We start from the raw sequence: 25,062 nt of genomic DNA, 5'->3' as shown, positions 1-25,062 counted from the left end.
TGAGGATGCGTGTCGGGCATCGGCTGGCCATAAAGAGGTGGCTTAACGCATACAGGTAGGTCGACGGCGGTTGCGAGGCCCCGGACATGCTTGGAAGCTGCACCATGAGGAGATAGTCGGGACGTGGCAAGCCTGAAAGGGGACGATGTACAGCGACAAGTGGCAATAGTATAGACAAGAGATGCGCGGGCGGTGGCCGCCATGGATGCTGCCACGAAGTGACCAGTGAATGAGAGTTGACCAAGAGGGGATTGAGACTGCTCACGTGAGATGAATAACGCGAACCCCAGGGAGCGCGTGATCGGCTGAGACTGACGTTTCACAGCAGGGACCAGTCAACGTCGCTTCATTACAGTGGGCCTCCCTCGGGGCAACCATAACACTGTTCTGTCCTCATTTTTAGAAGAAGAAAAAATCTTATTTAATGTCGCAAGAGTCACAACCCAGAACATCCAACTCGATTGAAGGATATGCACGGTCTGGCATTAATGCTGCTAGCGTCGGCGTTAGCTTAGGATTTGGGGCAGCGACGACGGGCACGAAGATCGGGGTGCGTCTGTTTCTTAGAACAGTCTCATGGAATGTGCTCACTCTTGTCTCGCAAGTTTGGCATTGCTCGAGGTATAACTACTGCAGCTGTCAACATCGGTTCAGCCCTCTTTGAATATGCCTGGGGCACAGACGTCAACACAGCTGCAACGCTCAATAGCGCTATCGTCCATGGTCTTCGCTTCGCCGAGACGCTCGTGCTCACCCCAATGCAAATCGGCGAGTCCATCGCGTCCTCTTCTCTCGTTGCAGCCTCTAGTACACTGGATGCGCTTGCAAAACTGCTGGGTGGTGAGGAGCCGTCCTTTACATTGGGTGCATTTGTGCAACTCGTCAGAAGAGAGTGGAATGATCCCGTCTTGGCCGAATACTTGCCGGCGAAGAAATTCTCACTGTGGGACACGACGCGGGCTCTCATCGCTTGGGCAAGCCTGCAAGCCGTAACGTGGGACTTCGCCCAACGTCGAATGCTCGCCGCGCTCACAATTGTGCCCCACGTACAATGGGCGGCACCTCTACCATCAGCGGGCGACCCCACCACCACGTTGAAGGACGTGCACGTCACTTCTAGTGTTCATTTCTCGGATAAGTCAGGAGAACTCATGACGGCCGAGTTTGGAGAAGCATCTGCGCCCACTACCACTACAGGTCCACTAACCGGGATTGATCCAACGGGACATCTTTCCCAGATGGAGTACCCCCTTCTGCGCGCTAATCTCCGGCGCTGCTCCAAGCTCTGCTTGGGATCCTACGGCGGAGCAGGAATGATTTTCTTCGGAATCCCCATGCCTGCCTCGGCTCCAACACCACCCACTTCTGGGACAGCTGTCAAAGCCACTTCCGCGAATCCAAATGACCCTACCATTCTCGTCGGAGTCGTTCAAGAATCGGAATCGGAGGCGCGTGTGACCCCTGCAGTACGAGCGGACCAAAAACGGTTCTGGGATATCGTATGGGGAAAACACGACACAGAGATCTTTGAGAGCTTTGCATTCAAGCATGATAATACAGAGATGCACGAGCAAACAGGAACTGCAACAGTAGGAGGGGAGGGGTATTTGCCGAGGTTCTGGATATTAACCGACCATGGGAGGAGACAGGTCGTCCTAGTTCTGAGAGGTGGGCTTGGCGGGGAGAATGGGCTTCATGAATATGTTCTGAACCGTCCCATAGGAACGATGTCGTTTAAGGAACTGGCTATTGATCTCACCTGTGAAGCAATCGACTTTATGATCGGGCATTCTTTTAGTGATGGTCTTGGGCCAGAGTCTCAACCCGGTCATGCCGAGCCCTCACAGAACAGCATACACAAGGTCCATAGCGGGATATGGAGGATTGCACAGGAGATGGGAGATGTCGGGCGGCCAGTGACCAGAGCGGTCGCTGCAGCGCTGAAGAATAATAGAGGCTATAGTGAGAAGACCCAATTTCCGGACAGTGGCATTTGGAAAACTAATGTCCTGCTAACATAGACCTTGTACTATGCGGTCACTCTCTTGGTGCTGGTATCGCCGCTCTACTCGCTCTGGTAAGCCATCTTCAACGACATGGAAAGCATATCTGATGCGATCATCAGATGTGGGCAGACCCTCTGACCTGCGCCACCATACCGTCTTCCGGTCTACCAGCAGACCGACGAGTGTCCGCATACTGTTTTGCACCACCCTGCGTCACATCCCCGCAACTGTCAAAACTCTGCTCGTCGCTCGTTGTCTCTTTCGTCTTCGGACAGGATCTAGTCGCGCGGTTGTCCCTTGGCTCTGTTCGAGATCTCGTACGCTGCGCTTGGTGGCTCTCCTATGGGACAAACGATCCGTCCGAGAGCTGCGCTAGCATCATGACGAGAATTGCCTCTTTCCAGTCCGGCGGCGGCACACGAGAAGAAAGAGAGGATATTTCGCAACAAGTATGCCTTTATTTAAGAGACGGTTTGAGCACGGTACTCACATCAGAGGTACAGTTTATCGCACTGCGCAAGACGCTGGAGGCAAACATGCACATGGCAGACCTTTTCCCAACGGGCAGAGTGTTGCTCGCTTTACGGAAGGGCGATCTCCCATCTGATTACCAGGCGGAAACGCACGTGGAAGACCTACAAGTGTTTGAAGTGAATGACGTCGAAGTTGTCTTCGGCCAGATTACTTTTGCAAGAGACATGCTGAGGTAGGCTGCTTGTCAATCGATCAAAATCCAATGATCAACCTCTCGCAGCTGCCATCTGCCCCATCATTACGATCATATATTACACGAATTCTTGTGATCGATGTACACGGAAGGATAGGAACACATTATACCCTACATGTATTGTTAGGATCATATCCCACTATGTCACAACCACGCACAAGCAGTAGGAAAGCGCTGTAGTGACACTAATCTTGAATGGAGTCCCTCGGTCGATAGTTGATACCCCTTTCCACCAGCTCGTCTTCCACTTCATGTGGTATGCGCCCACTGACGCGAATAGCATACACGCCTTTGACGTACTTTTCTGTGCCACTTGTGTGTCAAACTCGGACTGAAATCAGAGAATAATATGCAAACGTACCTGTCCGCTGCCAACGTGCCACCCAGCTTTCATCAGGGTTAATCATTGCTATGATCCCATCGAATGCAGTTGTGGTGCATTCAGATACTTTGTCGACATTCCCCCTGAGCTAAAATTATGTTACTGGTCTGACATGTGAATGAAGGATTAACACGAACGCCGAGTAACTCTTCACAGTTCGGGCATCCGGATTTGCGGAATTCAGCCGCTGTCTGTACAATGCTGCAGAGAAGACAAGCACGCAAGCCTCTAGCTTTACCAGCAGCAGGGACATGACCGACTTGTTCTTGTTCCATGATGAAACGAGTGGCCGTTCAGGTGAGCAAAACGTTATAACGGCACAGGTGGGGCCAGTGGCGAAAATCAAAATCACGTGCCCCTCCAATATAGGTTAGCGCCCTGTTGCCGATGCCGAGTAGCGGTAGTGCCTGAACACATTCCAGAGTGAACGGTCTCCTCTCCTCTGTCTTGGTCTTAGCAATATGTCCAGCAAATCAAAAGCACCGACAAGCAACCATCTCATTGCAGGGGCAGCTTCCGGCTTCACCTCGGCAATTGCCCTCCAACCCTTCGACCTGATGAAGACACGGCTGCAGCAGATTGATAGTCGGTCCACAGGGATGGGAGGTAAGCAGCCCCACTTCTGGGTTTCTTTATAGACCACTGAAAGATTGCAAGAGTTGACAGACTAGTCGGTATTGCACGCAGCATAGTAGATGCGCATGGCTGGCGAGGTTTATGGAGAGGCACCAACGCAACACTATTACGGCTCGTTCACTCTAATGTTCATCAAAGCAGCCTCCTGACACCGCTGACAGAAATGTACCCGGTGTTGCCGTATATCTCTATGGCCTCCAGGGGATTCGATCACATATGACCAAGATGCCTCAGTTTCGCGCGCCCGTCACAGCGGTCCAGAATTCCGTAACCACTGTACTGCCTAAGCTATCCAGAGAAGGTGATTTATTTGCAGGTTCGGCCAGTTGAGACTCAGTGTGCTCCTCTCATTGATGCTGATGATGTACAAGGTGCCATTGCTCGCGTTACGGTGGGCTTTCTTTTGAATCCTTTTACTGTTGTGAAAGCACGGTTCGAGGCATGTTCTGCCACTTCTCACAAGAATACCATTAATGTCCTCCCAGAGCGATTTGTTCAACTACAAAACAATGGGTGAAGCATTCCGAGGCATTCTCCGGAAGCAGGGAGCCGTCGGACTCCTTTCAGGTTGGACGCCCTCAGCAATACGAGATGCCCCGTATGCGGGCATCTTCCTCCTCTTCTATGAGCAGATCAAGGACAGTACGGGTAAGCTATTTTCTGCAGAGCACCTTGCTGGCTTATGTTCTATCTGCTAGAACGTGCTGTAACAAGATCACATAAGCAACCGTTTCCGGGTCTTATTCACAGCTTTTCTGCTGCAACGGCAGCTGCGATAGCTTCCTGCATCACCCATCCGTTTGACGTCGTCAAAGTCCGTGCGATCATTGAACGCTGTGAATCCAGCTCATGGATATTTGGCACAGACTAAAATGCAGCTGAGACCAGAGCGATACACGTCATTGACCAACGCAATTTGGATCGTTCTAAAAGTATGGACGATGTCAGAGAAAAAAAACGAGTAAGCTGAGTCGTATTTCTAGGAAAAGACATTTTTCAACGGACTGGCACTTCGCATGTCCCGCAAGGTGCTGAGCTCTGCGTTGACGTGGACTGTATATGAAGGGGTGCTATTATTGTTGCGAGATAGACAAGCCGCCCTGTAAGCATTGACGGGAGGTGAGCACGTGCATTACCTCTGTCAATGGCGGGAGCAGAGCCATGTGGTGGAAGAGGGAAGGAGCGACGAGGCATTATCCAAGCAGCACTGGGACGTTGATCTCAGTAAAATATCTCCCCTTAATATTTTTTTCTTCATGTCGCGCGACCTCCGATCTACTTTATAGTCTTGCCTCCCCCAATCCAGTCTTCGATGCCACAAGACGTGCATTCCAAGCGCGATGTATTCGACGCCACTTATGCGGGCTCCATAACTCGACCACTTCTTCCACCCCTGCGATCTGACTCGCGCACGAAAAGGAATCCGCCAAGGTCCCTGCGAGATTATCAAGGCTCTGAAACAGAGCATGAGCGAAAAGCGCGGCTGCGAGCATTGTGGCTTAGCCTGCCCCAAAATGTCACCGACCACAATCCGAAGGTCGACACACAGGAAGGCCATTCTGCTGCTTATCAGCCATTAACGAAAGAACGAGCTCAACGGCTCCGAGACCTATATGAAAGCGAGCTAGCGCGGGAATGTAATGGACATCAGTGGCTCTTTCAGGGTGCTGTTGTTGATTGGGAGGGCTTCTTGAAATACGCAGAGTCGAAAGAGGAAGGTGTGCCTAGTCTCTGACACATTAATACGGGTCTTTAACGGTTGCCAGAACTATGGAAGGTATTCCACAATGACCTTGATCTTGATGGCAATGGAATGCTTGATGCAACGGAGCTGCAGCATGCCTTGACCAGTGCTGGTCAGGGTTTCAATGTTCTATCTTACATGGAATACTTAGAACAAGTTCAGGTATCGAGCTCGATTCGAAAACACTTGCAGACTTCATGGCTTTTTTGACTTCTTCAACCCACTCTCGTCCGATTAGTTTCCCTGAGTTTCGCGATTTCCTTCTCCTCCTTCCACGTACGCCCTCTGTCAGCGAGATCTTTCAGTATTATGAAGTTTGCAAATATCTGGGCGACGATGGCCGTGGCTCCGCTCGAGTCAACATGGAAGGTAGGTTTGATCAACATCTCTGCTTCAATATGAATTTACGGTGTGCCTAGGCGATGTGAGCCTGAGTGCCGAGGATAGACCTCCAGCAAAGCATCATGGGCGCATTGCCCAAGGCCCCATAGAGTCAGGCACTGGATCTGAAGCATCCCCGCCAATTTCACGCGATATGGAACCAACCGATGGCCAGATTTCCGTCTCCGACGTCATTGGCGAGGGTGAGGAGGAAGAAGAGGAGCACGAGACGTGGCTAGGAGGAAGTATGGCACTGAAATTTCTATTCGCTGGAGGCGTCGCTGGTGCAGGAATGTTCCAAACCTCTTGATTTCTGGTCCACTTTTTCTAACCCGCATGAGCAGTGAGCCGTACTTGCACTGCACCCTTCGACAGGCTTAAAATCTATCTCATCACTCGAAAGGTTGACAACGTAGGAAGTTGGATGATACCCACCCGTTCCCATGGTGTGACGGTGATTGCCAACGCAATGCGAGGTATCTACTTGGAAAGCGGGCTGTTAGGTTTCTGGGTGGGTCAAGGTGTGCATGCTTTTCCAAAGGTCTGATGTTTCCCAGATTGGAAATGGACTGAATGTTGTCAAAATTTTCCCTGTACTGATGCATTCCAAGGGATATGACCACCTCTCATGTCATTTTTGTAGGAATCCGCCATCAAATTCCTTAGTTACGAGGCCTCGGTAAATCCGAATTACGCGACATAACTCCTTGTCCCTCACATATGTTGCTTCTTCAGAAACGGATGTTTGCCCGGTACTGGGATCATGTGGATGATTCGCGAGATATCAGTGGCATCAGTCGCTTCATGGCAGGTGGCATCGGTGGTATCACCAGCCAGCTAGGTCCGTACCTTTGAACTCTGAACGAGCCAGGCTGACCATGCCCAAACAGCAATATATCCCATTGAAACTGTCAAAGTGAGAACTGATATATTACTGGTGACACTCGTCTGAATTTATTGCATCAGACTCAACTGCAGAGCACGTCCGGTGGTCAAATAAGAACAATGCTCGCACCGACCATGAGACGGATGTGGGCAGATGGAGGTGTTCGAGCTTACTATCGAGGCCTGGCTGTATGTTAATCTGTGGAGCGGCTCCTCTCGCGGTTAACGAGGAACATTCAGGCGGGCTTGATTGGTGTATTCCCATACTCAGGTGTGTGCACTTCATTGGGACGTGTCGTCTGTTTTATCTTGCCTGCATTTTCTAAGCGATCGACATGAGCACGTTCGAAGCTCTTAAGCTCGCATATATCAAGGCATCCGGAAAGGAAGAACCAGGGGTCTTAGCTCTGTTGGCTTTTGGCAGCGTATCTGGATCTGTCGGAGCAACAAGTGTTTATCCCATCAATCTTGTGCGTACTCGGCTGCAGGCAAGTGGATCTTCTGGACACCCTCAACGTTACACCGGTGTGTGGGATGTGGCACAGAAGACATATGCAGAGGAAGGGTGGCGAGGCTTCTATCGGGGCTTAGCTCCAACCCTGGCGAAGGTCAGTTGTGAAAAGCGGCAGACTCTACAACCGCTGATGCTGTTTATTACAAAGGTTATACCTGCAGTGTCAATCTCGTATGTAGTATATGAACATACCAAAAGAAGGTGCGGCCATCTTCAAGCTCCAAAACTGCACACGAAGCTTACAATTCTACCAGACTTGGGGTTTAAAGAGAGGGCAATGTATTTATATCTACACATTAGAATTGGGTCGGGTAACGAGTTGGAAGGCAATTCATATAACCCAACGAACTAGCTGTCAAAGTCGTCAGCAACTTGAACGGAGTTCCGAGATGTGAAGCACATAAAAAGAGAGACTCATATTAGATCAAGTAATGGATGCATGGAGAACCGTTCGCCGCACTAACGCAGCGTTATTCACGGCTTTCTCATCAAATGATACGGCGTAATCATTCGGAACAAATAAAACTTATGATGATGCTCTTACCGATGCAGTTCACGCGCATATTCCTACGAGAAAGGTGCGATGAATCATGTAACAAAGAGCATTGCCCTTAAAAAATAAGCCCAACTCGGCGAGGGCTTTTTATGGTCCCGATTTGCTTTGGGGACCACACAAGATAGGTTTCGTTTTCGAAGTGGGTATCCCGTCGGAGTTGGTATGCTCAAGTATTTGCTCAACGGGAGGTTCCTGCGTGAGGGTGGAACTCGAAGTTGTAGGTGTGACTGTGCGCAGATCGTCCCGACGTGGGGACCATGCCATTGCAGGACCCGTTGCCCGAGATGCAAACGCTTTTTTTCTTGCCTCGACTATATTTTCGGCTTGACTTTTGGCTTTCCGCTCTCGTTGTCGGTCAATGAGACCAAAGATCGAGCGCTCACATAATGTATAAAGGCCGGAAGTAAACCAGTATAACACAACGGCCTGGGCAAAGTGAGCAAGGCCATCAGGTGAAGAATGGTGATATGGCTAACCCCAGGCATATTCAGGGCCACAGGAATTGCTACTATAGCGAGGGAGCGCATACCGAACGTCAGGAAGATACGGCGGTTCGTCCACAATAACGAACGAAGATTCTTCATTTCCAGCCTTTTGGGGTGGATCGTTGCAGGACCTGGTCGTCCTAACTCAATATTGGCCAGCGTTATCAACCCAACTGCAATTGGCATGACACCAGTCGCATCGACGCTGGCCAGTGACCCAAACGTCAAGAAGGATTCGGAAACAAGGGGAGTCGGAGGTGTTGCTGCTGCACGTAGCCACAATGTAAGAGCCAAAAATAACGGTACATTTACGACAGCAGGCAGCACGATGGTTGCAAGAGGACTGGTCCCGTGCTTCTTCATGAGCCCCTTGCGCTTTGCCGTCATCTGGAGTGTGCTTGATTAGCCATTGTAATCAAGCAAGTCACGCAATACATACTTCAGTAGACATCGCCGCTTTGAATGCTTCCCTTGTTCCTCCATGCCTCAATATTTCTTTGCTCAAGCGTTCCCGTAGCAATGATGCTTCTTTCGACAATTCCGGCTGCACGAACGTCTCCAGCCGGCGAGCTCTCCTCCGGGACTGTGGATTTATGAGTTCCACGGCGCCGCGAATTTCGGCGCGAATGATAGGAACACACCCATAGAACGAATGGCAGAGAAACAGTGGTTTTTGCCACAGTAGTACCAAGAATGATAGTGGTAGCATATGCCGGCCATCCAATGGGTAAGGGCAACGAATTGGCCAGGGCTATGAATGCTTCTGAGAATGGTTGTGCAGTGTCTATGAAGCCTCTACGCGGCGTCCAATAGCGGTGAGGATGACTACAACATCGGATGCCTTTCGACAGTGGGCCGCTGAAGAGCGCTAGCATGTGTACAAGTTGAAGGTTTACAGTCGATTTTACACACCCTTCGAATGGGAGAAGGGGTCTAAGGAACAGCCACCTTGTTGGATCGAATTGCAAATTTGGCCACTCAATACTCAACGCATCTGTGAGATGCAGATGATCAAAGGCATAAATCATACGACTAGAGATTGCCTATGATACTCAGAAAACCATCTCATGAGCGTATTGACCCTTTTGAAGACCCCATGACGCCTTCAGATACTTTTCCAAGTGGGCCGTCTTCCTCACCTCTGCTAGAAGGGCAGTATCTAACTCCTTCTGTTCAATCACCTTCTCCTCTGGGTATGCCTCCCTGGCCTTTGGCTTCCCTTCGGAAAAGAATTCTTCCTCTGCGGACAACGACTTAGTGCCCTTGGCCTTGGAGAAGTACGCATCGGTTAGCTTCTCCGAAATCTGGATAATTAATGAGCATACATCTCTTAACGCTGCCTCTTTTCATGCGCACCTGGATACCAGATATGTCCACCTTGGTCGAAGTAGCAATGGCATACGCTTGATTGACTCTCCGCAAGGGAACACCGTTGACTTTGTAGGGGCCGGTGACGAGCAGCAGGCCGGACTCGAGCTGCTTCAGGAAAACGACACGCTTCCCTCTGAAACGACCGGCGAGGAGGATGAGAATAGTGCCCGGGGTGATCTTGGGGCGAAGGGCGGTAGGCTTAGCGATCTTGCGCGTTTTCTTTGGCTGACGAACGTCCTCAGCAGGGTAGAAGCGAGGGGCTTTCTTGGTCGGCACTAAGCGCGTCTGGCCGTTCTTCTCCCCGCCAACTTTGACCTCTTTATGTTCTGACATCTAGAGCTTACTGGTCAGTCAAACGATTCTTCTCAAGAGGCGCCCAGACGAGGACATCCAGTGCTCCGCCCACGCATCCAGCCTTCCCAATTGTCGGTTGGTCACGCCACCTCACTATCCTGCTTCCACCACACTCCAGGACATGCCCCCTCGCTGATCAAGGAATAATGTACTCACCGTTGGATACCTTGCGTTCGTAAAGCTTGGTAGGTGTCGAAGACCAGGGACAAACCAGTTGAGGAGACGTTCTCCTCTCGCCATAACACTGCCACTAAGAAAGATTACTTCCGGCTTCACCCTTGTATGTGGAAAAACATCGGCAAATCAACTGACATATTGTTGTCCCTTGCAACTGATTCACTCCTCATGTCTGTGCATGCGTTAATATTGTTGGGGACATGCCTACAATACAGAAGGAATATCATCTACCCTCTATCATGGCGGGGTCATGATGTGAAGTGCTTCGTAATCCGAAAACTTATACGATCGGGGTGAACAAAATAAATACTTAGTCTGGCAGCTGGCGGATCGGATACTACACACAGGCGGGGGAACGAGGATGTCGGCAAACTGGCAGATTCTGGGCGGTGCCGATAAGGTCATGTGCTGTGAACGCGAACCTCGTTGACCTCACATTCGTCGCCGAGTTGAGCGATCAAAATGCTCCGAAGTTCGTTCTTCAGGTTTTGCATGAGTTCAGGCTTATCGAAAAGATGTTCCAATAATGAATCGAAGATGGGGAATCTGCGGAGGTTGAAGGGTGAGCATCTAAAAGCCATTCTTTTGGAAGGAAATATAACCTATCAAGATCTCGGAGAAGATATTCAACAGCGTCGTCCTCAGAGCGGTCTGGCAATCCACGTCGCTCATCCTCTTTCAGCTTATGCAGGACTTTCACCTGTACACTTGCAAGGAATTCAACCTTCTGTACTGTCTTGTCCTGTGTTTTCTCAGGTATAAGTGATGCAGTGAGTTATTTTCTGAAAACTTACATCGGCGTTGAGGGTGGCAGAAAGCTCTTCCCGGATACGATCAAACTGTGTGCGTTTGTAGCTAGAAGGCGAGCATTATCAGGATGGCGTGCGATAGTGATACACGAGAGTACACGAACGCCTCCACAAGAGGTCTTGCATTTTCTCTTGTCTGCTGCTTGGATGAAGGTCCCATAATCACTGTGGCATATTCGTACCCAAATGAACAAACGGGAAGTTTGGGTGATCCCTGATGCGCACACTGCCTCCGCGCCCAACAAGCACATCGGTATCTTCTCCACGTCCACGTCCTCACTTTACCTCTTGCCCCTCAGTCATGGTCGAAGCAACAGCCCAGTCCTTAACTGGCAACGATTTTCCTCCGCTGAAAAATGATCTCATACTGCGTGCCGCTCGAGGTTCGATCTTTCCTCGTAGATATCAGAACCAATAGCTCAGTTATTCAACCTGACACCAGGCGAGCGCACGGAGCGTGCACCTGTGTGGGTCATGCGCCAAGCGGGACGCTACCTTCCTGGTACGAGTTAGCATCTCAGCAGACAGACTATCAGTCACTCAATCAAGACAGAATTCCGCAAAGTGCGTGAGAAGCACGCTTTCTTCGACATTTGTCAAACACCAGCTCTTGCAACCGAAATCACTCTCCAGCCAATACGTCGATACGCAGGATTACTAGATGCTGCTATCATTTTTAGCGACATTCTCGTCATTCCTCAAGCGATGGGCATGATCGTAGAAATGCCAGAAGGCAAAGGTCCCACCTTTCCGCATCCTTTAGCCGACCCAGAGGATTTATCGCGACTGAAGCATCCCGTCAACGTGGATCAGGAGCTAGGCTATGTATTCGATGCTATAACGATGACAAGAAAGGAGCTGAAAGGGGAAGTACCCTTGATCGGCTTTTGTGGATCGCCCTGGACCCTCATGGCCTATATGATCCAAGGTGGGGGAAGTCGAGGAGGATTCCATTCAGCGAAAAGGTGGATATTTCAGTATCCGACTGCCTCAAAAGAACTTCTTTCTCGCATAACTACCATCTGTGTCGATTTCCTCATCGGTCAAGTTCGCGCGGGCGCACAGGTATGCCCTCTTCACAGATGACATAATGATGTATTGACGGATCCCTCCCTCTCAAGCTGGTTCAAGTGTTCGATTCCTGGGCAAGCGAGTTGTCGCCGCATGACTTCCAAGAATTCTCGCTTCCATATCTCTGCATAATCGCTCATCGCGTGAAATCTGGATTGAGTGAGGTGGGGATGGAGCCGGTTCCCATGATTCTGTTCGCCAAGGGGGCAAACTATGCGTTGGAGGAACTGGCTATCACTGGTGGATATGACGTTCTGGGTCTCGACTGGTGCATTGACCCCCTTGTTGCCCGCCATCTGGTTGGGGATTCGGTGGCGCTGCAAGGCAACATCGATCCAGATATCCTTTACGGCGGGAAGGAGGCAATTCAGAGGGAAGTGAAGCGGATGTGTGCCAGCTTCCGTTCAAACACCACCGATGGGCCCAAGGGATGGATCGCAAATTTGGGGCATGGCATCACGCCCGGCGTCAGTACAGAGGATATGGGCCACTTCTTGTCCTGCGTTCACAAATATTCTAGACAGGGGGATGAAGTAGTATGATACAATAACCCGTGTTTCGTGAGAACTGAGAAGGTTTATTATGTTCAAAGAGAATACATTGTAGATGTAACCCACATATCCAAAATAGCCCTTCAGGCAACAACGTCAGCAGCACTGAAACTACTTCTCCTTCTCCGCATGCCACGCAGAAGTGGACGCCCGAGCTTGGAACGCTCATGGTTCGTTGCAGCCGCGGCAACCCAGGTGTTCTCATTCTCCAATTTATTTCGCCCTTTGTTTGGGAATCCGATTTGTTGGGCGGCCAGAGGTGCGATCTTCTTACCCACCACAAGTTGAGGGAGGCGGGAAGGCGAGGGCGAAGGCGACTCGGCACGTCGCCGCACATCACGTTGTGCCGCCGAGCCAGAGGGGACGTCTATTGAAGAGGCCCCTGGCACGTGACCGGGTTTATATGGTAACGGTTTAACGGTCGTTGCTGATGCAAGCTTCCTCGTGGTGTTTGGTACAGCTACTCTTGTCACAGGACGGGCCAAGCGAGAAGGGGCCCGCACACATGCAGCCGATTCGGTGCGAGCGTGTTTTGTGGGTGGCCGACGACGATTAAGGAAACACGGTTCGTCGTCGGAATCGACGGGATCGACGGCTACTCGCTTTGCCGTGGGTGTTTTTCGCGGTTGTCCCGGCGGAGCTTTGGAGGCCGTCGCAGAAGTGCCAGCCAAGACATGCCGAGAGGGGGTGACAGGGGGTGCAAGAGGTAGTGGCTTATCCATCTCGGGCGGGGTCACAGGTCGCGTTTCACTTGCAGATGATGCTCGCGCCTTGGCCACCTCATCATACGCCGCCCAGCGAGACCAGTCCAGCTGCTTTAGATACATATATTGCTACATCACGTGTAAATCGTCTTGCAAGAAGGATTCACAATCAGGGATGGGGCTCACTTGCTGAGGTCCAACAACACTGCCTGGTCGAACAATGCGCATGAACGCAATTGCCTCATTAGCGGTGAATGCGTGCTTGTAGATAAGATAGGCTAGAAAACCGTCGTCAGATTGACAGCAATAGACAGCAGCATCGGTCATACCTCCAATCAATGTACCTGTGCGACCTAGGCCAGCTTTGCAATGAACAGCTACAACCCCTCCAGCCTCGATGATGCTCTCCGATATCTGTATAAATTTGGCTACGATGTCGTCCGTTGGGTTTGTGCCGTCATCAAAATATAGTTCCAGATGATCGATCCCGTGCTCTTCGAAAACTGTCTTGTCATATAGAGGGTTGTTCAGCCGAACAACCATCTTCACGCGATGCTTTCCAAAGTACTCCAAGCAGTTCAAGAACGGGGTCGGAAGTTTCCTCTGCAGCGCCACATCAGAGTGTCTACATGATCCTGCAAGTGTTGTTGCCATATTGCGTCGTACATAAGCCGGATCCAGCGGTGATGCAAAAGCAATGAAGTGGGGTGTGATCCAGTTCCAGTCCCCGTTCTCTACTTTTTCGTAATACTCATATTCTTGGACGGAAAAGCTATGCAAATCGCAAAGTCCATTCTGCTGAGCTTTCCAGATTCCCCAGAGACAATCTTGAATACTAAGATTGAAGTCGGATCTACCACGGCCCGCATCGCGAAAAGGCATGAACTCCATCTCCGCAATGGGATGGAAGGCTTCCCATGGTGCTTTCTTTTGCACAATCATCTGGCCAAGACGAAGTATTCATATGAGTGGCTTAGATGGGAAGCACAGTCTTTATGACTAACCACATAGAGCGCCATAAGAAGTGCAGCATTTGCTTTCCGACGTGGGTCTGTCGAGGTGTACAGAACAAGGCGGTGCGCAGCTAGCAGCTCGTCCTGTCAGCGGTCAGAAAATTCGAAGCGTGCCAGTCTGAGATGCTAACCTGAAGATAATCATGTATCTGAATACATGCTCGATACACCATGGCTAAATTTAACGGGCCCCAATCTTCGAAAAAAGATAAGTACACGAGGTCACTGTCGAATGTGAAGAAGAAATATGGTGCGTCATCCTCGGGAGTTGGCGGAGCGCCCGTCGCAGTCCTCAATCGCGGCTGTGATGATTCTCCAGAGGCGGGAGAATTAAGCGTATTGGGTGGTGGTGCGGGGTGTGGGAACGTGGTAAAGTACAACCTGAGATGTGGTAAGGAGGCAATCGGTAGACCGACGGTGACATGCGCACCTGTCGCCAAAATGACACAATGGCTCGCACATTGATACCATGAACAGATATAGACAAAGACAGAGGGGGGTATGCCAGATAGCGCTTGGGGATTGTGATGGATTTAGGAAACTGAAGGTTGTGGGGACGACGACGCGGGAGAACAGTGGATGCCGTAGAGTTGACGGAAGCATCGCGCGAATCAGGGGCTCTCTGGCATAGCCACCATCTTGAAAGTCAAAACCTACAGCGGAACACGTGGTAATTAATTTGATCCTACAGCCACTCCGTGGTATGTTATACATGGCAACATTGTGTTCTCGATAACCGACAACAGGCTCCTTAAGGTGAAATGACACACATATTACTCCGCTCTTTCATTATTGACTCGGAATTCCTGTCAGCTCCGGAAATGCGGGGACCACGGGCTCTTCTGTCTCCAGATCCTAAAATGACACCAATGATCAATGTAGATCCTTTATGCGAAACACTTACTTACCTCCAGTAAGGAATCCACTAAACCGTCCACCTCATCAGGTGGGATACCCAGCGATCCTCCAATTAGGCGCCGATATTCAGCCATCCTACCACCCGTTCCGGCCTCAGCCAACTGTTGTACGAAGCCTTGCATCGCTGCTTCCCGACGGGTTCGGTAACTCCTGAGCTCCTCTCGTAATGCTTCACACTCGCGTTGTATTTCGGCTGAATCCGTGGGCAAGGTGTGCAACGCATGCAGATCACTGAATTCTTCTGACTCTGCCTTGCCTTTACCCTTGGCCTGACTGCTGCTCATCCCGAGGCGATACCGCATACCGTCAGGGGACGACAGCCACGCCTTTTCTCGATCTTCCTCGTCCTTCATCCATTTTTCGAAACCTAGACGGTATTGACGTCCCATATTGCGGGATAGTCGTCCCTCAAGCTCCGAGAGTTGTTGCTGCACGTTGTCAAAACCTTCGGCCCTCTCTTTGAGCTGCGCAACCGCTCGTTGACTCTCAAGAATTTCGGCTTGTATGTTTTGTAGCAGAGAAGTAGCTTGTATCAGATCCCTTTCCTTCTCTTGCATGTCGCCTTCGTACGTTGCCGCGAGACTTTCCAACAATGACGCCATTTCACGGGTCACATCTCCAGCAACTTTCTGTGCGGTACGTGAATAATATAACTGAAGAGGGGTAGAAGCCGTCGTGATGGGTTTGTAGTTGATCGGGGGCGACGCTCGGAAGCGCTCATCTTCCAGAATATAGTCTTCCGCAGACTTGCCATCGTTGTTTGGAACTTTCGGATTGGCACCGTGATCAATCAGCATCTTCACCAGACGTTTGCTACGGGCACGGGCCGCAAGGGTGAGAGGTGTGTCTCCCTCTAGATCTTGCAAATTGAGCAGATCTGATAGGTCCTGCGCGAAACGCTCCATGCGAGTGATCAAAGTTTCCAAGTAATATCGAGCCGCATGCGTCTTCTGCTTCGTTAGAGCTAGGTCAATGACATGGTGAAAGATGGTTCGACCAAAATTATCCACGTGTAGAACGGAACGCTGCAACATCTCAAAAAGCTCGGAAAATTTGCGCATATCGTAGTTATTTGCAAACATGACACCCCGCATGAGAGGCGGCTGGCCATCTTTATTCGTCTTGAATGGGTCTGCACCTGCGGTGAGGAGGAGTTTTACCACCTTCACTCGCCCAAGGGCGCAAGCCCAATGCAGAGCAGTGTGACCTTCTTCGTCAATGACGACGTTGGGATCGAAATCCGGAGGCGGGTTAACAAGAACGTCGGGTGTTTGCTGGGATTCTGAAAGAAAATAATCCAGGATTATCTCTTCATACGTGTCTTTTAGGCTCTCATCAAGTTGCAAATGTTGTGCAGGTCGCGATTGGACACGGCCATTCTTCCGTTTTCGAGGTTGTCGGGTGGAAGATGCAACTTGCGGAGAAATCATGTCACCGTCAATATCCATCTCGTGATCTGCTTCAGAGTCGGAAGCGTTCCCAGAGGCGATCGGAGAGGGTGTTCTTGAGCTTTGGGAATGAACCGAGGGGGATGGGGTGGTAGACTCCTCGTCACTGATATGTGGAGATCCAGATCGCATGGACTCATCGTCCGAACCCTGTACCAATGCACCTCTGCCCGTACTCGCACGAATGCCTAGCCCGGGTGGACCGCCCACCTCACGACGCTTCGGCTTGGCAGGAGGCGCTGTGATGTGCTTGGGTGCGAGTGGCGGGCTCGCTTCCGCATGAACGAAGTCAATAATAGGGCGGAGCAGATGTTCCACGTTATACTGTCTTGCAAGAGCGATCCCGCGATCCATGGGAATCCAAGTGCCTGTGTACGGAGGGTTGGGGATCAACGAAGTGTAAGGGACATTCTGACCTTTAGACGTACCTTGATATTTTCCATAACCCCCTTGAACTTTTTCATGCTGTCCCTTCTGAACTTCCCTCTCCAAAACTCTCGTGCGCTGAGGTTTGTCGAACCCAGCCACCTTCAATATTTGTGTTGCATTCAGCCATTTGTCTGACTTTCTGCGCATAACAGCAACATTCTTGCATATCCTAAAGTTTATGAGCTGATATGATCGGTTCAAATGCCTGCAATCTCACATCTCGTAAACAGGAATACCGCTGTAAGTTGCCTAGGGGCACGTTAAGCTCAGTCCCAAGCAAGTGCGATCACAGTATGGGTTGCACCTTAAAGATCTGACCATGATCCGCGGAAGGCATCTCGAGGTCGTCAAACGAGGTGGCTTCCCAACAGCCTTCAAGCCTTCAGAGCAAAGTTATAATAGGTAGAGAAAACACGTCGTCGGAGAAGACAGTGGGCAGAGTTAGGAAGCCGTGAACGCGACCAGGGTGAACGCGTGAACGCGTCTCTAGCAATTACCAGGTGTTTAGCGGAACCTATTGTCCCGTGGCATCCGCCTCGGCGCCGAAGGCGGTTTCCTCTGTTCCTCGCTGTACCGTTCCAGTATGACCGACACCACTGTAGCATCGGAGGAGGAAATGCGTACTGCCCATCTTCCTCTAGGCTATCGTGACCAATGTTCTGCGTACGCACATTGTTGTTAAGGACCTCTCAGCAAATCTCACGTCAGGCACAGGCTGTTGATACCTTTGAATAAATGTCGCCGAAAGACATTGTACCAGCCTTGGGAGTGTGAGAATGAGAGGTACGTATACCACTTCATATTTACTAGTCGTAAACTTACCATACAATACCACTAGGCACTCCTATGAAAAGTGAGCTCATCATTTGCACCACTGACCATCGGTCCAACTGACTACGAATCGCGAAAACAGATGCCAGTATGAGGAGTGAGTGCTATTTTACGAGTGGTGTTATCCTCCTAATGTTTCCTTATAGTTACATGCGGCGTATGAAGAAATTATCTCAGCAGAAAGCAGGCAGTGCATAGTAATACTATGGACTAGATCTCCATTCCTGTATCGCCTTGCGAACTTTCTGCTGAACATCATCGGCAGAACTGCTCTTGCCGAAAGCATCCACAAACTCGCCTTTAGGATCCATAAGATAGAAAAAAATGGAATGATCTACCAGATAATCATCTCCTGGTTTGGTGTCTGGCGGAGTGGAAAAATAGACCCGATATGCCTTGCATGTTGCTTTCACCTCGTCATAGGTGCCAGTCAAACCAATCATTCGGGGATGGAAGTCTGCAATGATGTGTTGGAGGGAAGTCTGAGGAGCGCTCAGATCACATTCTTACCACTAACATAGTCTCGCATTTGTTGAACAGAGTCTCGCGCCGGATCGCAAGAGATGAATATGGGCTGGACCACCGGACCAAACTCAGCATCTAGAAAGAAGCTGCGGCTGAACAAAGTACTTGATGAATGTGTACAGAACAAGCTTACCCATTGTTTCAACAACTTCGGTCATCTTTTCCAGCTCGTCAGGGCATATGTCGGGACAGTTTGTGAAGCCGAAATAAACTAGTGACCACTTGCCCAACAGTTCTTTGTCGGTAAACGGAGTGCCATCGTGAGCAACGAGCGCGAAGGGACCTCCAACTCGGGCTTTTCCCACTTTGGATTCGGCTTGCTGTTTCCCTGTCCAACATCTTTGTAAGTGATTGTCGTCAAGAACAGCAGTGTTGTGGTTACGCTTGTGTTCCTGCAGTTTCGTTTTCTCGTTCGTGAAGTACCAGTACAACCCTGCACCAGTCGCGACAAAGAGACCAGCCGCCTTCCAGGTGAAAGGCTGGCGGTCATTCGACAGTTAGATTGTTCCAAATGAAGGAAGGCATGGATAGCAACGCACTCCGACAGCTGACTGGTCTCGTTGTTGCTCCTCGCTTTCAGGTCCAGTAGTATATCGGCACACCCTAAGGGAATGTGAGATGGCAGGACGATGATAACCGGTGATCCTTCTTAGTGACAGCAGCGGTTTGCGGGAAAGTAGCAAATCTAGGTCGCAGAGACTGCGCAAAGCCACACGCTGACAACTCATGGTTTAGAGGATAGGCCAATTGCAAGTTCCCCAGCTCAGAAAGAAGCGATGGCCCGGTCCCTGACATTAATTTCCATGAAATAGCTCGGAGGGAAAAGGTCTGGTCGGCCTTTTCGACCATCTCTTCTAACTCCACCTCATTCCCGCCCCTTCTTTCCCTATCAGACCAACAATTTCTTTGACACTTTTATACGCTTATACTTGTTCGCAGCACCCTCAGCGTGCGACCTTTCCACTCGTCGTCAGCCAGGATGGACCTCATCGCAGTGCCACAGGCAGTGTCTAGTGCAATACTCAAGTCCCCAGAATCGGTGATGTTGCCCACTCCTTCCTATGGACCCAGACCAGCCAGCGCGCCAAGTATGGTCCCAGTTCAGGCGACCACTCCGCGTGCCCCTGCGGAGAAGGAGAGCAAGCGTCGTTTGATTGTCGTGCTCGAGCGTGCTTGCCTCGAAGCCTACAAAGTGTCGTCCGGCTCTGGCTCTAGGGCAAAAGATGGGAAGGATGCCAAATATGCCCTTCTCAACTGCGACGATCACCAAGGCATTCTTGCTAAGACTGGCCGTGACATTGCCGATGCTCGACCAGACATTGTGCATCAAGTGAGTCCTCTTTTGTGCACTTCAACCGTAGCTCGACTTGCTTTCCTCATTCTCACAAGTGCCTTCTCACCTTACTGGATTCGCCTCTGAACAAGGCCGGACTTTTGCAAGTCTATGTTCACACAGCCAAGGGCACACTGATCGAGATCAATCCTCATGTGCGGATCCCGAGGACGTTCAAGCGATTTTCTGGATTAATGGGTGCGCGGGGCGGGCTCGATGTCCTGTCGAATGCACTTGATGATCTTGAGCTAGTGCAACTGCTACACAAGCTCAGTATCAGAGGAGTAAATGGAAATGAGAAACTACTGAAGGTTATCAAAGTCTGCACATTTATTTCCCTCCTTTCCGTATCTTATGGTTGCGGACCTCTAGAATCCGATCACAGATCACTTGCCCGTCAACACTTACAAAATCAGTGGGCTATCAGTGAACCTCGTGCAGGGCTTTCTTAACTGATCTTCCACAGGTCTTTCGGGCGACGCGCCTACTGTTCGCTTGTCGCGTTATCTCCCAGCCCTGCCTGAGACACACTCTATCGCTGTGTTTGTCGGCGCCATGGCACGAGGGTGAGGAATGACCTCCTCCACTCTGCTCTCCTCTAGTCCTTACGAATAGTAGAAAAGATGATTTCGCTGACGCAGTAATTGACGAGAAGATCTCCATCAGTGACTATGCTCTCTCTGCATCGGTGGGCGCCTCACATGCCAACAGTGATTACAGAATGCTGACAATGGTATGAATTAGGTTGCTTGTGGCAAGGTGAGAAGGATGGTCTTCCTTGGTCCCGGTAGTGCTGACAGGGTCCACAGTTTTGTTGTGCTATCGAGGAGATGTGGGACATCGTTTGATATTCCGCTGGGTGATAGAAGGGAACATTTCGTGGTTCGCCCTTACCAGCTCCTTTGTCCATCCTGGTTGTGTTGTGTTGATCATCTCTGTACAAAATTGAATATGAGGGTAAAGGAATGATTAGTCAAACAGTCGATGGAACATTGCGATATTCGAGCATGTGGCCGACACTTAATCATTCCACCCTGCTTAATCCCCCACAGTCATCTCTTACCTCGGAAATGCCAAGTTTTGAGGGGAAACTGGGAGCACAGTCGACTGGTCAAGAACGCCTCCGCCCTCGTTCGGAGCGCAGTTGGTGCCAACTGACATGACGCAGATCGCGAAAAAGAACGAACGCCGGCATTGCACAACACACGAACATGTGCATTCGTACGAATGGACATTTTTCATCGTGTGAGGAAAGTACTTGGGCGATATTGGCGCAGGCCACAGAAATCGATTTATTACACAGTGGTACAAAGCGGCATTCGCGCGTACGAAGAGTCGGGGGAGACATCATGCTGGTACCACCGCGTCGGAAGCGGTCTGAGCAATGACACCTTGGTTCTTCTCGTTCCAAGGCCCTGCGTCTGACAGAGAGCAGCCTCCCGGGCATTGACATAGTCCTCCTAAATCGGCAGGGAGATTCTCCGCCGGGATCTGTTGTAGAAGTGTGTCTTTGTAATTGTAGCCAAGGATCGAAATCTTGTTAACCGTGACTTCATCCAACCATGGCTTGATGACCATCCACACTGTCGAGAAGATCCAAGGCGCGTTGATGATGTAAAACTTCCCCATACATTCTGGATACCGATCCTGTCCAATGCGAGTGGCTTGTGCAATGTGATCCTTGACTTGATAAAACTGTGCAATCCCGACATTCTGTAGGTCCAGGATAGTGCAGGACGTTTCGACGCGGTGTCCGACGACTGTGCTGCAGGCCGGGAGTCTCTCGGTCAAGAATTTCTCGTACTCCAGAACAAAGCGTTTCAGAAGTCTTTCAGCAGTAGTGAACGTATATAGTTTCCGAAGATCGAGTTGGCCTAAGCGCTCCACATAGATGGGGCGACCGTCCTATGCCACGAGCATAAATGCATACTCTGTCGATAGAAAGCAGGTACGTACTTTGTCCGTCTTGTGATAGTATTGTGGGTATATCTTGTCGACTTCATTCTTCTCCGGGAACTGAAAAGTCCTGGAAAATGATGGGGTCAGCAAGAGCTTAATTAATGTAATAGCAAGAAATCATACTCTATGAGTTGGTCCACTCCAAAATCTTTTCTCCATTCTTCACACGAGGTAATCATGAACTTGGCTTTGGCAAGATCAAATTTACGTGCGCGAAGGAAGCGAAGAAGGGTGGCATCGTCGTGTCGTTCTGGAACAAAAACACTGTCCTCCTCAAGCTCTGTCCTAAACTTGCTCAGGATGTGCTGCTGCTCGGGGCTTAGATGGCCAGGGTGACCGGAGAGAGGGTCTTTGGGGATGTTGGGTGGCATATATATGATCAGGGGCGAAGGAGGTCGGGTTGGAGTGAGAACAGGATCAAAGAAAGGAATAATGCGTGAGCGGAGATGACAGGTAAGAAGGGAGGAGGAGTATGGACACGAAGACGCGGTGCCCTGAACGGCATGTGTCACGTCACACACCGCCCTGGTCCCGTTGGATGTCTCACACGCAGCCACACGCCGATGGGTTCCTAACTGAAGTATGAATTCTCTGCAAGATAAGCCCCCCACGGCAGAACCTTGCATGATTTGGGCGATGCTTAGTTGTTCTGAGAGAAGCAAGCCTTTCTTGCTACGTACGGGAGATTCACGTGTTTTAGTGTCAGAGTTGCAGGATGAATCAAGTAATGAATGAATGGCCTTGGGGCAGAGCCATCCTCAAATGCCGGTGACCTTGTCAGGCAATTTCAGAGGAAATTCATTATCACGGCGCTCGTTTGCAAAGACGAGGCACAAAGGGGGCGGCGGATAGAACGCCCATGACGACAAGCGCAATTTGATTTGGGACGGGTTCAAAAAACCTACAGCAGAGCTTGTGTGGCCGATTCCCCCCAAATCGGAATGGCACAATAGTACGTGACATAGATCTCAAGTTCCACAACCAAGTCTTTTGTGTGTTTGTTTCTAGCAATAAAGTCTGACAGTCAAGCTCAGTGCTTATTATCAATCACCTTATGTAGTCAGCAAAGTAGAGCATTTCTGACGGAATCAAATTACTTCTGTATCATGTGAAAGAAAGAGCACTTACCAGATCTGGACTTAAGCCATGTCAATGGGGATGCTGCTTCCCTTCCTCCTTCTGGTCAGGGGAATCACAACTTGATCATAGGCTCGGCACTGGCTTGGTAAAAGAAACCTGGTAAACAAGTAGACAAACTTGAAGTTGTTGGAAGGTTGAGGCTTGGGTAGATAAGAAAAGTATGCATAGGGAAGGAAGGAGACTGGCAACAATACATACAGGTAGCACGCAGCCATGAAGATGTAGGCTGCAAGGTTTGCAAAAGGACAGTCATGTCTTTGGGTGATGACCAAGCTGTGATTCCATGGGTTATGCAGCAGTGAGTAGGGCCTCTGAGTGTCTGTTGTCATGCAAGAAGACCTGACCTGGAGTTGGATCTTGAAGGTCTATGTATGAGGTACATAACATTGGATATTGCAGAAAACAAGTGGGGTAACTGTACCTGTCAGACTAAGCAATGGAAACTAGCAGCCAGGTGTCACTGAGGCATACCACCCCACAAGGGGGGGCATGATGTCAAGGCACACCACTGTAGAGGCTGAAACATACTGGGTGCCCTGGCCCATCCATAAAGACTCCAGATGCTATAGAGAACCATATAGCATCTATAGGGGTCCTAGCACCCATAGCATTATCTGCCACTTTGTAGCCCCACAACACCAGGGTCTGCCATAGATGCCTACAGCTTCCCTGTACTATTTTACCTGTGTGCTTTTTACTGATGTGACAACCACTAATAATGAGGTAGTTCCTAGACTCAGGCAGCATGCATCAACCAATGCCTATGGATCAACATAGCATAAAGAGGCCAAACAGGATTCAGTGACTCAGCACACTCACTAACAGATGGGGTGTCAAGCAACTCCACTTGTTGAAAAGGTCAAGCAAGTCAAGCAAAGGGATGATTACTCTGCAGCTACCAGTTATTGTCACTGTGATGGTCTGACTTATTGACACCTTGAAACATTCACTCAATCAAGCTTGTCTCTACCTTCAAAGCACCAAATAGGGTTGAGTCATGAACCAAGTGCTAATCTGCTTTGCTAGGGCAACATAGAGTAGCAGTCAAAAAGTAAATAAGGATTTTATGGGGTGCATATGGACATCCTTTTACCCCTGTATACAACAAATGTGGTTGGTCAAGTCACTGAACAGGCAATAAGAATTGGAAAAGTCTGAGTTGTATGTTATCTGATCCCTTATATTGGCAGCAGTTAAGTATTGATCAAATAATAGTCTAATGACTTGGACTATGGGTTCCTGAGACATCTGCTCAACAGAACTAAGCAACCAGAGTGGCTGTATCTATTGTCTATGTGTCAATAGAATGGAAGCAAAGTTACTGTATGGGCATAGCATTTACAAGGAAGGGGCTCATAGATTCCAAATAGCATCTACTTATGCTGGCTCCAAGAAGCCCTCTAAAACTCTGACACTCTCCTACATTGCTCAAGGTTCACATCACTCCTCTCCATGAGGGGGTCAACCTCATTTGGACCTTCTAAGCCCACCAGGGCCCCTGCTCATTCTTACAATGTATATAGAAGCAGGAGACATGTTGAGATGATTTCTGCTCTGCTGAAGCAAAAGGCACATCTCCTGCATGTGATCATCACCATAAGAGGGTTAGTGTGCATCCTGCAGGAGAAGGGGGTTAGCAAGCAATGATAAATTGCCTGCTTTTTAGGTATGATCCACTCACTCTACAGCTGGTCATTGTTTGAAGCAAATAGATATTTACCTGTGATGACCTATTATCTTAGGGGCCTGGTTTGCCACCCTCTGTCATGGCATTTCATTCTCCAATTAGCCTGTGGTTTGTTGATTTTATCTACATCTACTGTACCCTGAGCCTTAATGTCTGCCCTCAGAATCGCTAATACTTCTAGCTGAGGCACAAAGCTTGCTGATGGTCAAAGTTCTGGAAGCTTCAACAATTATTCCATCTAACAAACAGTGTCCCATACTTTAAGTGTATCACAGGTGTTAACATCTCCCAAGGCATAGCAGCTGCTTCCAGATACTGAAACTTGCATGGCAACTTTTGTTTTCCCCTATGTTTTCCCCAATACTTGGCCACAAACATATATAAACCTGGCAAATAAGACTTTAAGCTATTGGGGTGGTTCTCAGT

The 25,062-nt window shown here is 49.9% G+C and overlaps 11 protein-coding genes across 11 annotated transcripts; 5 read left to right on the top strand and 6 right to left on the bottom strand.

The window, feature by feature from the left end:
- Positions 1 to 2,125: 2,125 nt before the first annotated feature.
- Positions 2,126 to 2,809, top strand: DACRYDRAFT_44936 (uncharacterized protein; the record flags this gene model as incomplete). The annotated part of the gene is made up of 3 exons (XM_040774615.1): positions 2,126 to 2,455; positions 2,510 to 2,712; positions 2,761 to 2,809. The coding sequence occupies 3 exons, from the start codon at positions 2,126 to 2,128 to the stop codon at positions 2,807 to 2,809; spliced, it is 582 nt and encodes a 193-aa protein (XP_040632895.1).
- Positions 2,810 to 2,918: 109 nt separating this feature from the next.
- DACRYDRAFT_45155 (transcription initiation protein spt4) lies at positions 2,919 to 3,390 on the bottom strand (the record flags this gene model as incomplete). Its single annotated transcript, XM_040774627.1, has 3 exons — positions 2,919 to 3,037; positions 3,095 to 3,203; positions 3,253 to 3,390. The coding sequence occupies 3 exons, from the start codon at positions 3,388 to 3,390 to the stop codon at positions 2,919 to 2,921; spliced, it is 366 nt and encodes a 121-aa protein (XP_040632894.1).
- Positions 3,391 to 3,539: 149 nt separating this feature from the next.
- DACRYDRAFT_19342 (mitochondrial carrier) lies at positions 3,540 to 4,900 on the top strand. Its single transcript, XM_040771459.1, has 8 exons — positions 3,540 to 3,721; positions 3,775 to 3,862; positions 3,913 to 4,067; positions 4,123 to 4,190; positions 4,237 to 4,399; positions 4,450 to 4,565; positions 4,618 to 4,683; positions 4,735 to 4,900. Exons 1-8 carry the CDS (start codon positions 3,577 to 3,579, stop codon positions 4,855 to 4,857), a joined length of 924 nt encoding a protein of 307 aa, XP_040632893.1. The 5' UTR covers positions 3,540 to 3,576; the 3' UTR covers positions 4,858 to 4,900.
- A 130-nt stretch (positions 4,901 to 5,030) lies between these two features.
- Positions 5,031 to 9,068, top strand: DACRYDRAFT_19333 (mitochondrial carrier). The gene is made up of 18 exons (XM_040771458.1): positions 5,031 to 5,469; positions 5,518 to 5,607; positions 5,658 to 5,864; positions 5,915 to 6,166; positions 6,221 to 6,387; positions 6,434 to 6,469; positions 6,520 to 6,555; positions 6,612 to 6,717; positions 6,767 to 6,792; positions 6,843 to 6,950; positions 7,002 to 7,032; positions 7,089 to 7,369; positions 7,424 to 7,476; positions 7,530 to 7,627; positions 7,820 to 8,257; positions 8,308 to 8,703; positions 8,756 to 8,899; positions 8,958 to 9,068. Exons 1-14 carry the CDS (start codon positions 5,064 to 5,066, stop codon positions 7,540 to 7,542), a joined length of 1,812 nt encoding a protein of 603 aa, XP_040632892.1. The 5' UTR covers positions 5,031 to 5,063; the 3' UTR covers positions 7,543 to 7,627; positions 7,820 to 8,257; positions 8,308 to 8,703; positions 8,756 to 8,899; positions 8,958 to 9,068.
- Positions 9,069 to 9,267: 199 nt separating this feature from the next.
- DACRYDRAFT_19332 (60S ribosomal protein L6) lies at positions 9,268 to 10,223 on the bottom strand. The gene is made up of 3 exons (XM_040771457.1): positions 10,198 to 10,223; positions 9,673 to 10,020; positions 9,268 to 9,620 (listed from the first exon to the last, which is right to left on the bottom strand). Exons 2-3 carry the CDS (start codon positions 10,018 to 10,020, stop codon positions 9,369 to 9,371), a joined length of 600 nt encoding a protein of 199 aa, XP_040632891.1. The 5' UTR covers positions 10,198 to 10,223; the 3' UTR covers positions 9,268 to 9,368.
- Positions 10,224 to 11,328: 1,105 nt separating this feature from the next.
- On the top strand, positions 11,329 to 12,640 carry DACRYDRAFT_44893 (uroporphyrinogen decarboxylase; the record flags this gene model as incomplete). Its single annotated transcript, XM_040774612.1, has 4 exons — positions 11,329 to 11,410; positions 11,470 to 11,529; positions 11,581 to 12,092; positions 12,149 to 12,640. 4 exons carry the CDS (start codon positions 11,329 to 11,331, stop codon positions 12,638 to 12,640), a joined length of 1,146 nt encoding a protein of 381 aa, XP_040632890.1.
- Positions 11,334 to 16,436, bottom strand: DACRYDRAFT_97638 (uncharacterized protein). The gene is made up of 9 exons (XM_040777470.1): positions 15,275 to 16,436; positions 15,137 to 15,221; positions 14,498 to 14,747; positions 14,358 to 14,450; positions 13,683 to 14,295; positions 13,540 to 13,631; positions 12,149 to 13,482; positions 11,581 to 12,092; positions 11,334 to 11,529 (listed from the first exon to the last, which is right to left on the bottom strand). The coding sequence occupies exons 2-7, from the start codon at positions 15,154 to 15,156 to the stop codon at positions 12,733 to 12,735; spliced, it is 1,818 nt and encodes a 605-aa protein (XP_040632889.1). The 5' UTR covers positions 15,157 to 15,221; positions 15,275 to 16,436; the 3' UTR covers positions 11,334 to 11,529; positions 11,581 to 12,092; positions 12,149 to 12,732.
- Positions 15,156 to 17,589, bottom strand: DACRYDRAFT_112803 (apses-domain-containing protein; the record flags this gene model as incomplete). Its single annotated transcript, XM_040769516.1, has 5 exons — positions 17,466 to 17,589; positions 17,379 to 17,410; positions 17,161 to 17,330; positions 15,275 to 17,100; positions 15,156 to 15,221 (listed from the first exon to the last, which is right to left on the bottom strand). Exons 1-5 carry the CDS (start codon positions 17,496 to 17,498, stop codon positions 15,156 to 15,158), a joined length of 2,127 nt encoding a protein of 708 aa, XP_040632888.1. The 5' UTR covers positions 17,499 to 17,589.
- Positions 17,590 to 17,738: 149 nt separating this feature from the next.
- On the bottom strand, positions 17,739 to 19,275 carry DACRYDRAFT_19330 (h-sco1). Its single transcript, XM_040771456.1, has 9 exons — positions 19,057 to 19,275; positions 18,900 to 18,996; positions 18,651 to 18,845; positions 18,503 to 18,592; positions 18,139 to 18,449; positions 18,075 to 18,089; positions 18,000 to 18,014; positions 17,876 to 17,944; positions 17,739 to 17,824 (listed from the first exon to the last, which is right to left on the bottom strand). The coding sequence occupies exons 1-5, from the start codon at positions 19,243 to 19,245 to the stop codon at positions 18,196 to 18,198; spliced, it is 825 nt and encodes a 274-aa protein (XP_040632887.1). The 5' UTR covers positions 19,246 to 19,275; the 3' UTR covers positions 17,739 to 17,824; positions 17,876 to 17,944; positions 18,000 to 18,014; positions 18,075 to 18,089; positions 18,139 to 18,195.
- Positions 19,276 to 19,417: 142 nt separating this feature from the next.
- On the top strand, positions 19,418 to 20,895 carry DACRYDRAFT_19329 (Nep1-domain-containing protein). Its single transcript, XM_040771455.1, has 8 exons — positions 19,418 to 19,847; positions 19,907 to 20,048; positions 20,103 to 20,170; positions 20,223 to 20,265; positions 20,317 to 20,416; positions 20,469 to 20,538; positions 20,595 to 20,609; positions 20,660 to 20,895. The coding sequence occupies exons 1-8, from the start codon at positions 19,497 to 19,499 to the stop codon at positions 20,696 to 20,698; spliced, it is 828 nt and encodes a 275-aa protein (XP_040632886.1). The 5' UTR covers positions 19,418 to 19,496; the 3' UTR covers positions 20,699 to 20,895.
- Positions 20,896 to 20,942: 47 nt separating this feature from the next.
- Positions 20,943 to 22,187, bottom strand: DACRYDRAFT_19327 (uncharacterized protein). Its single transcript, XM_040771454.1, has 3 exons — positions 21,933 to 22,187; positions 21,807 to 21,876; positions 20,943 to 21,755 (listed from the first exon to the last, which is right to left on the bottom strand). The coding sequence occupies exons 1-3, from the start codon at positions 22,178 to 22,180 to the stop codon at positions 21,198 to 21,200; spliced, it is 876 nt and encodes a 291-aa protein (XP_040632885.1). The 5' UTR covers positions 22,181 to 22,187; the 3' UTR covers positions 20,943 to 21,197.
- Between the last annotated feature and the right edge of the window lie 2,875 nt (positions 22,188 to 25,062).

Source organism: Dacryopinax primogenitus (genome assembly GCF_000292625.1).
Source record: "Dacryopinax primogenitus strain DJM-731 SS1 chromosome Unknown DACRYscaffold_1, whole genome shotgun sequence".
In the NCBI taxonomy this organism is placed as follows: Eukaryota; Fungi; Basidiomycota; class Dacrymycetes; order Dacrymycetales; family Dacrymycetaceae; genus Dacryopinax; species Dacryopinax primogenitus.
The sequence above is the reverse complement of the archived record's forward strand: the minus strand, read 5'-3'. Positions and strand labels throughout refer to the sequence as shown.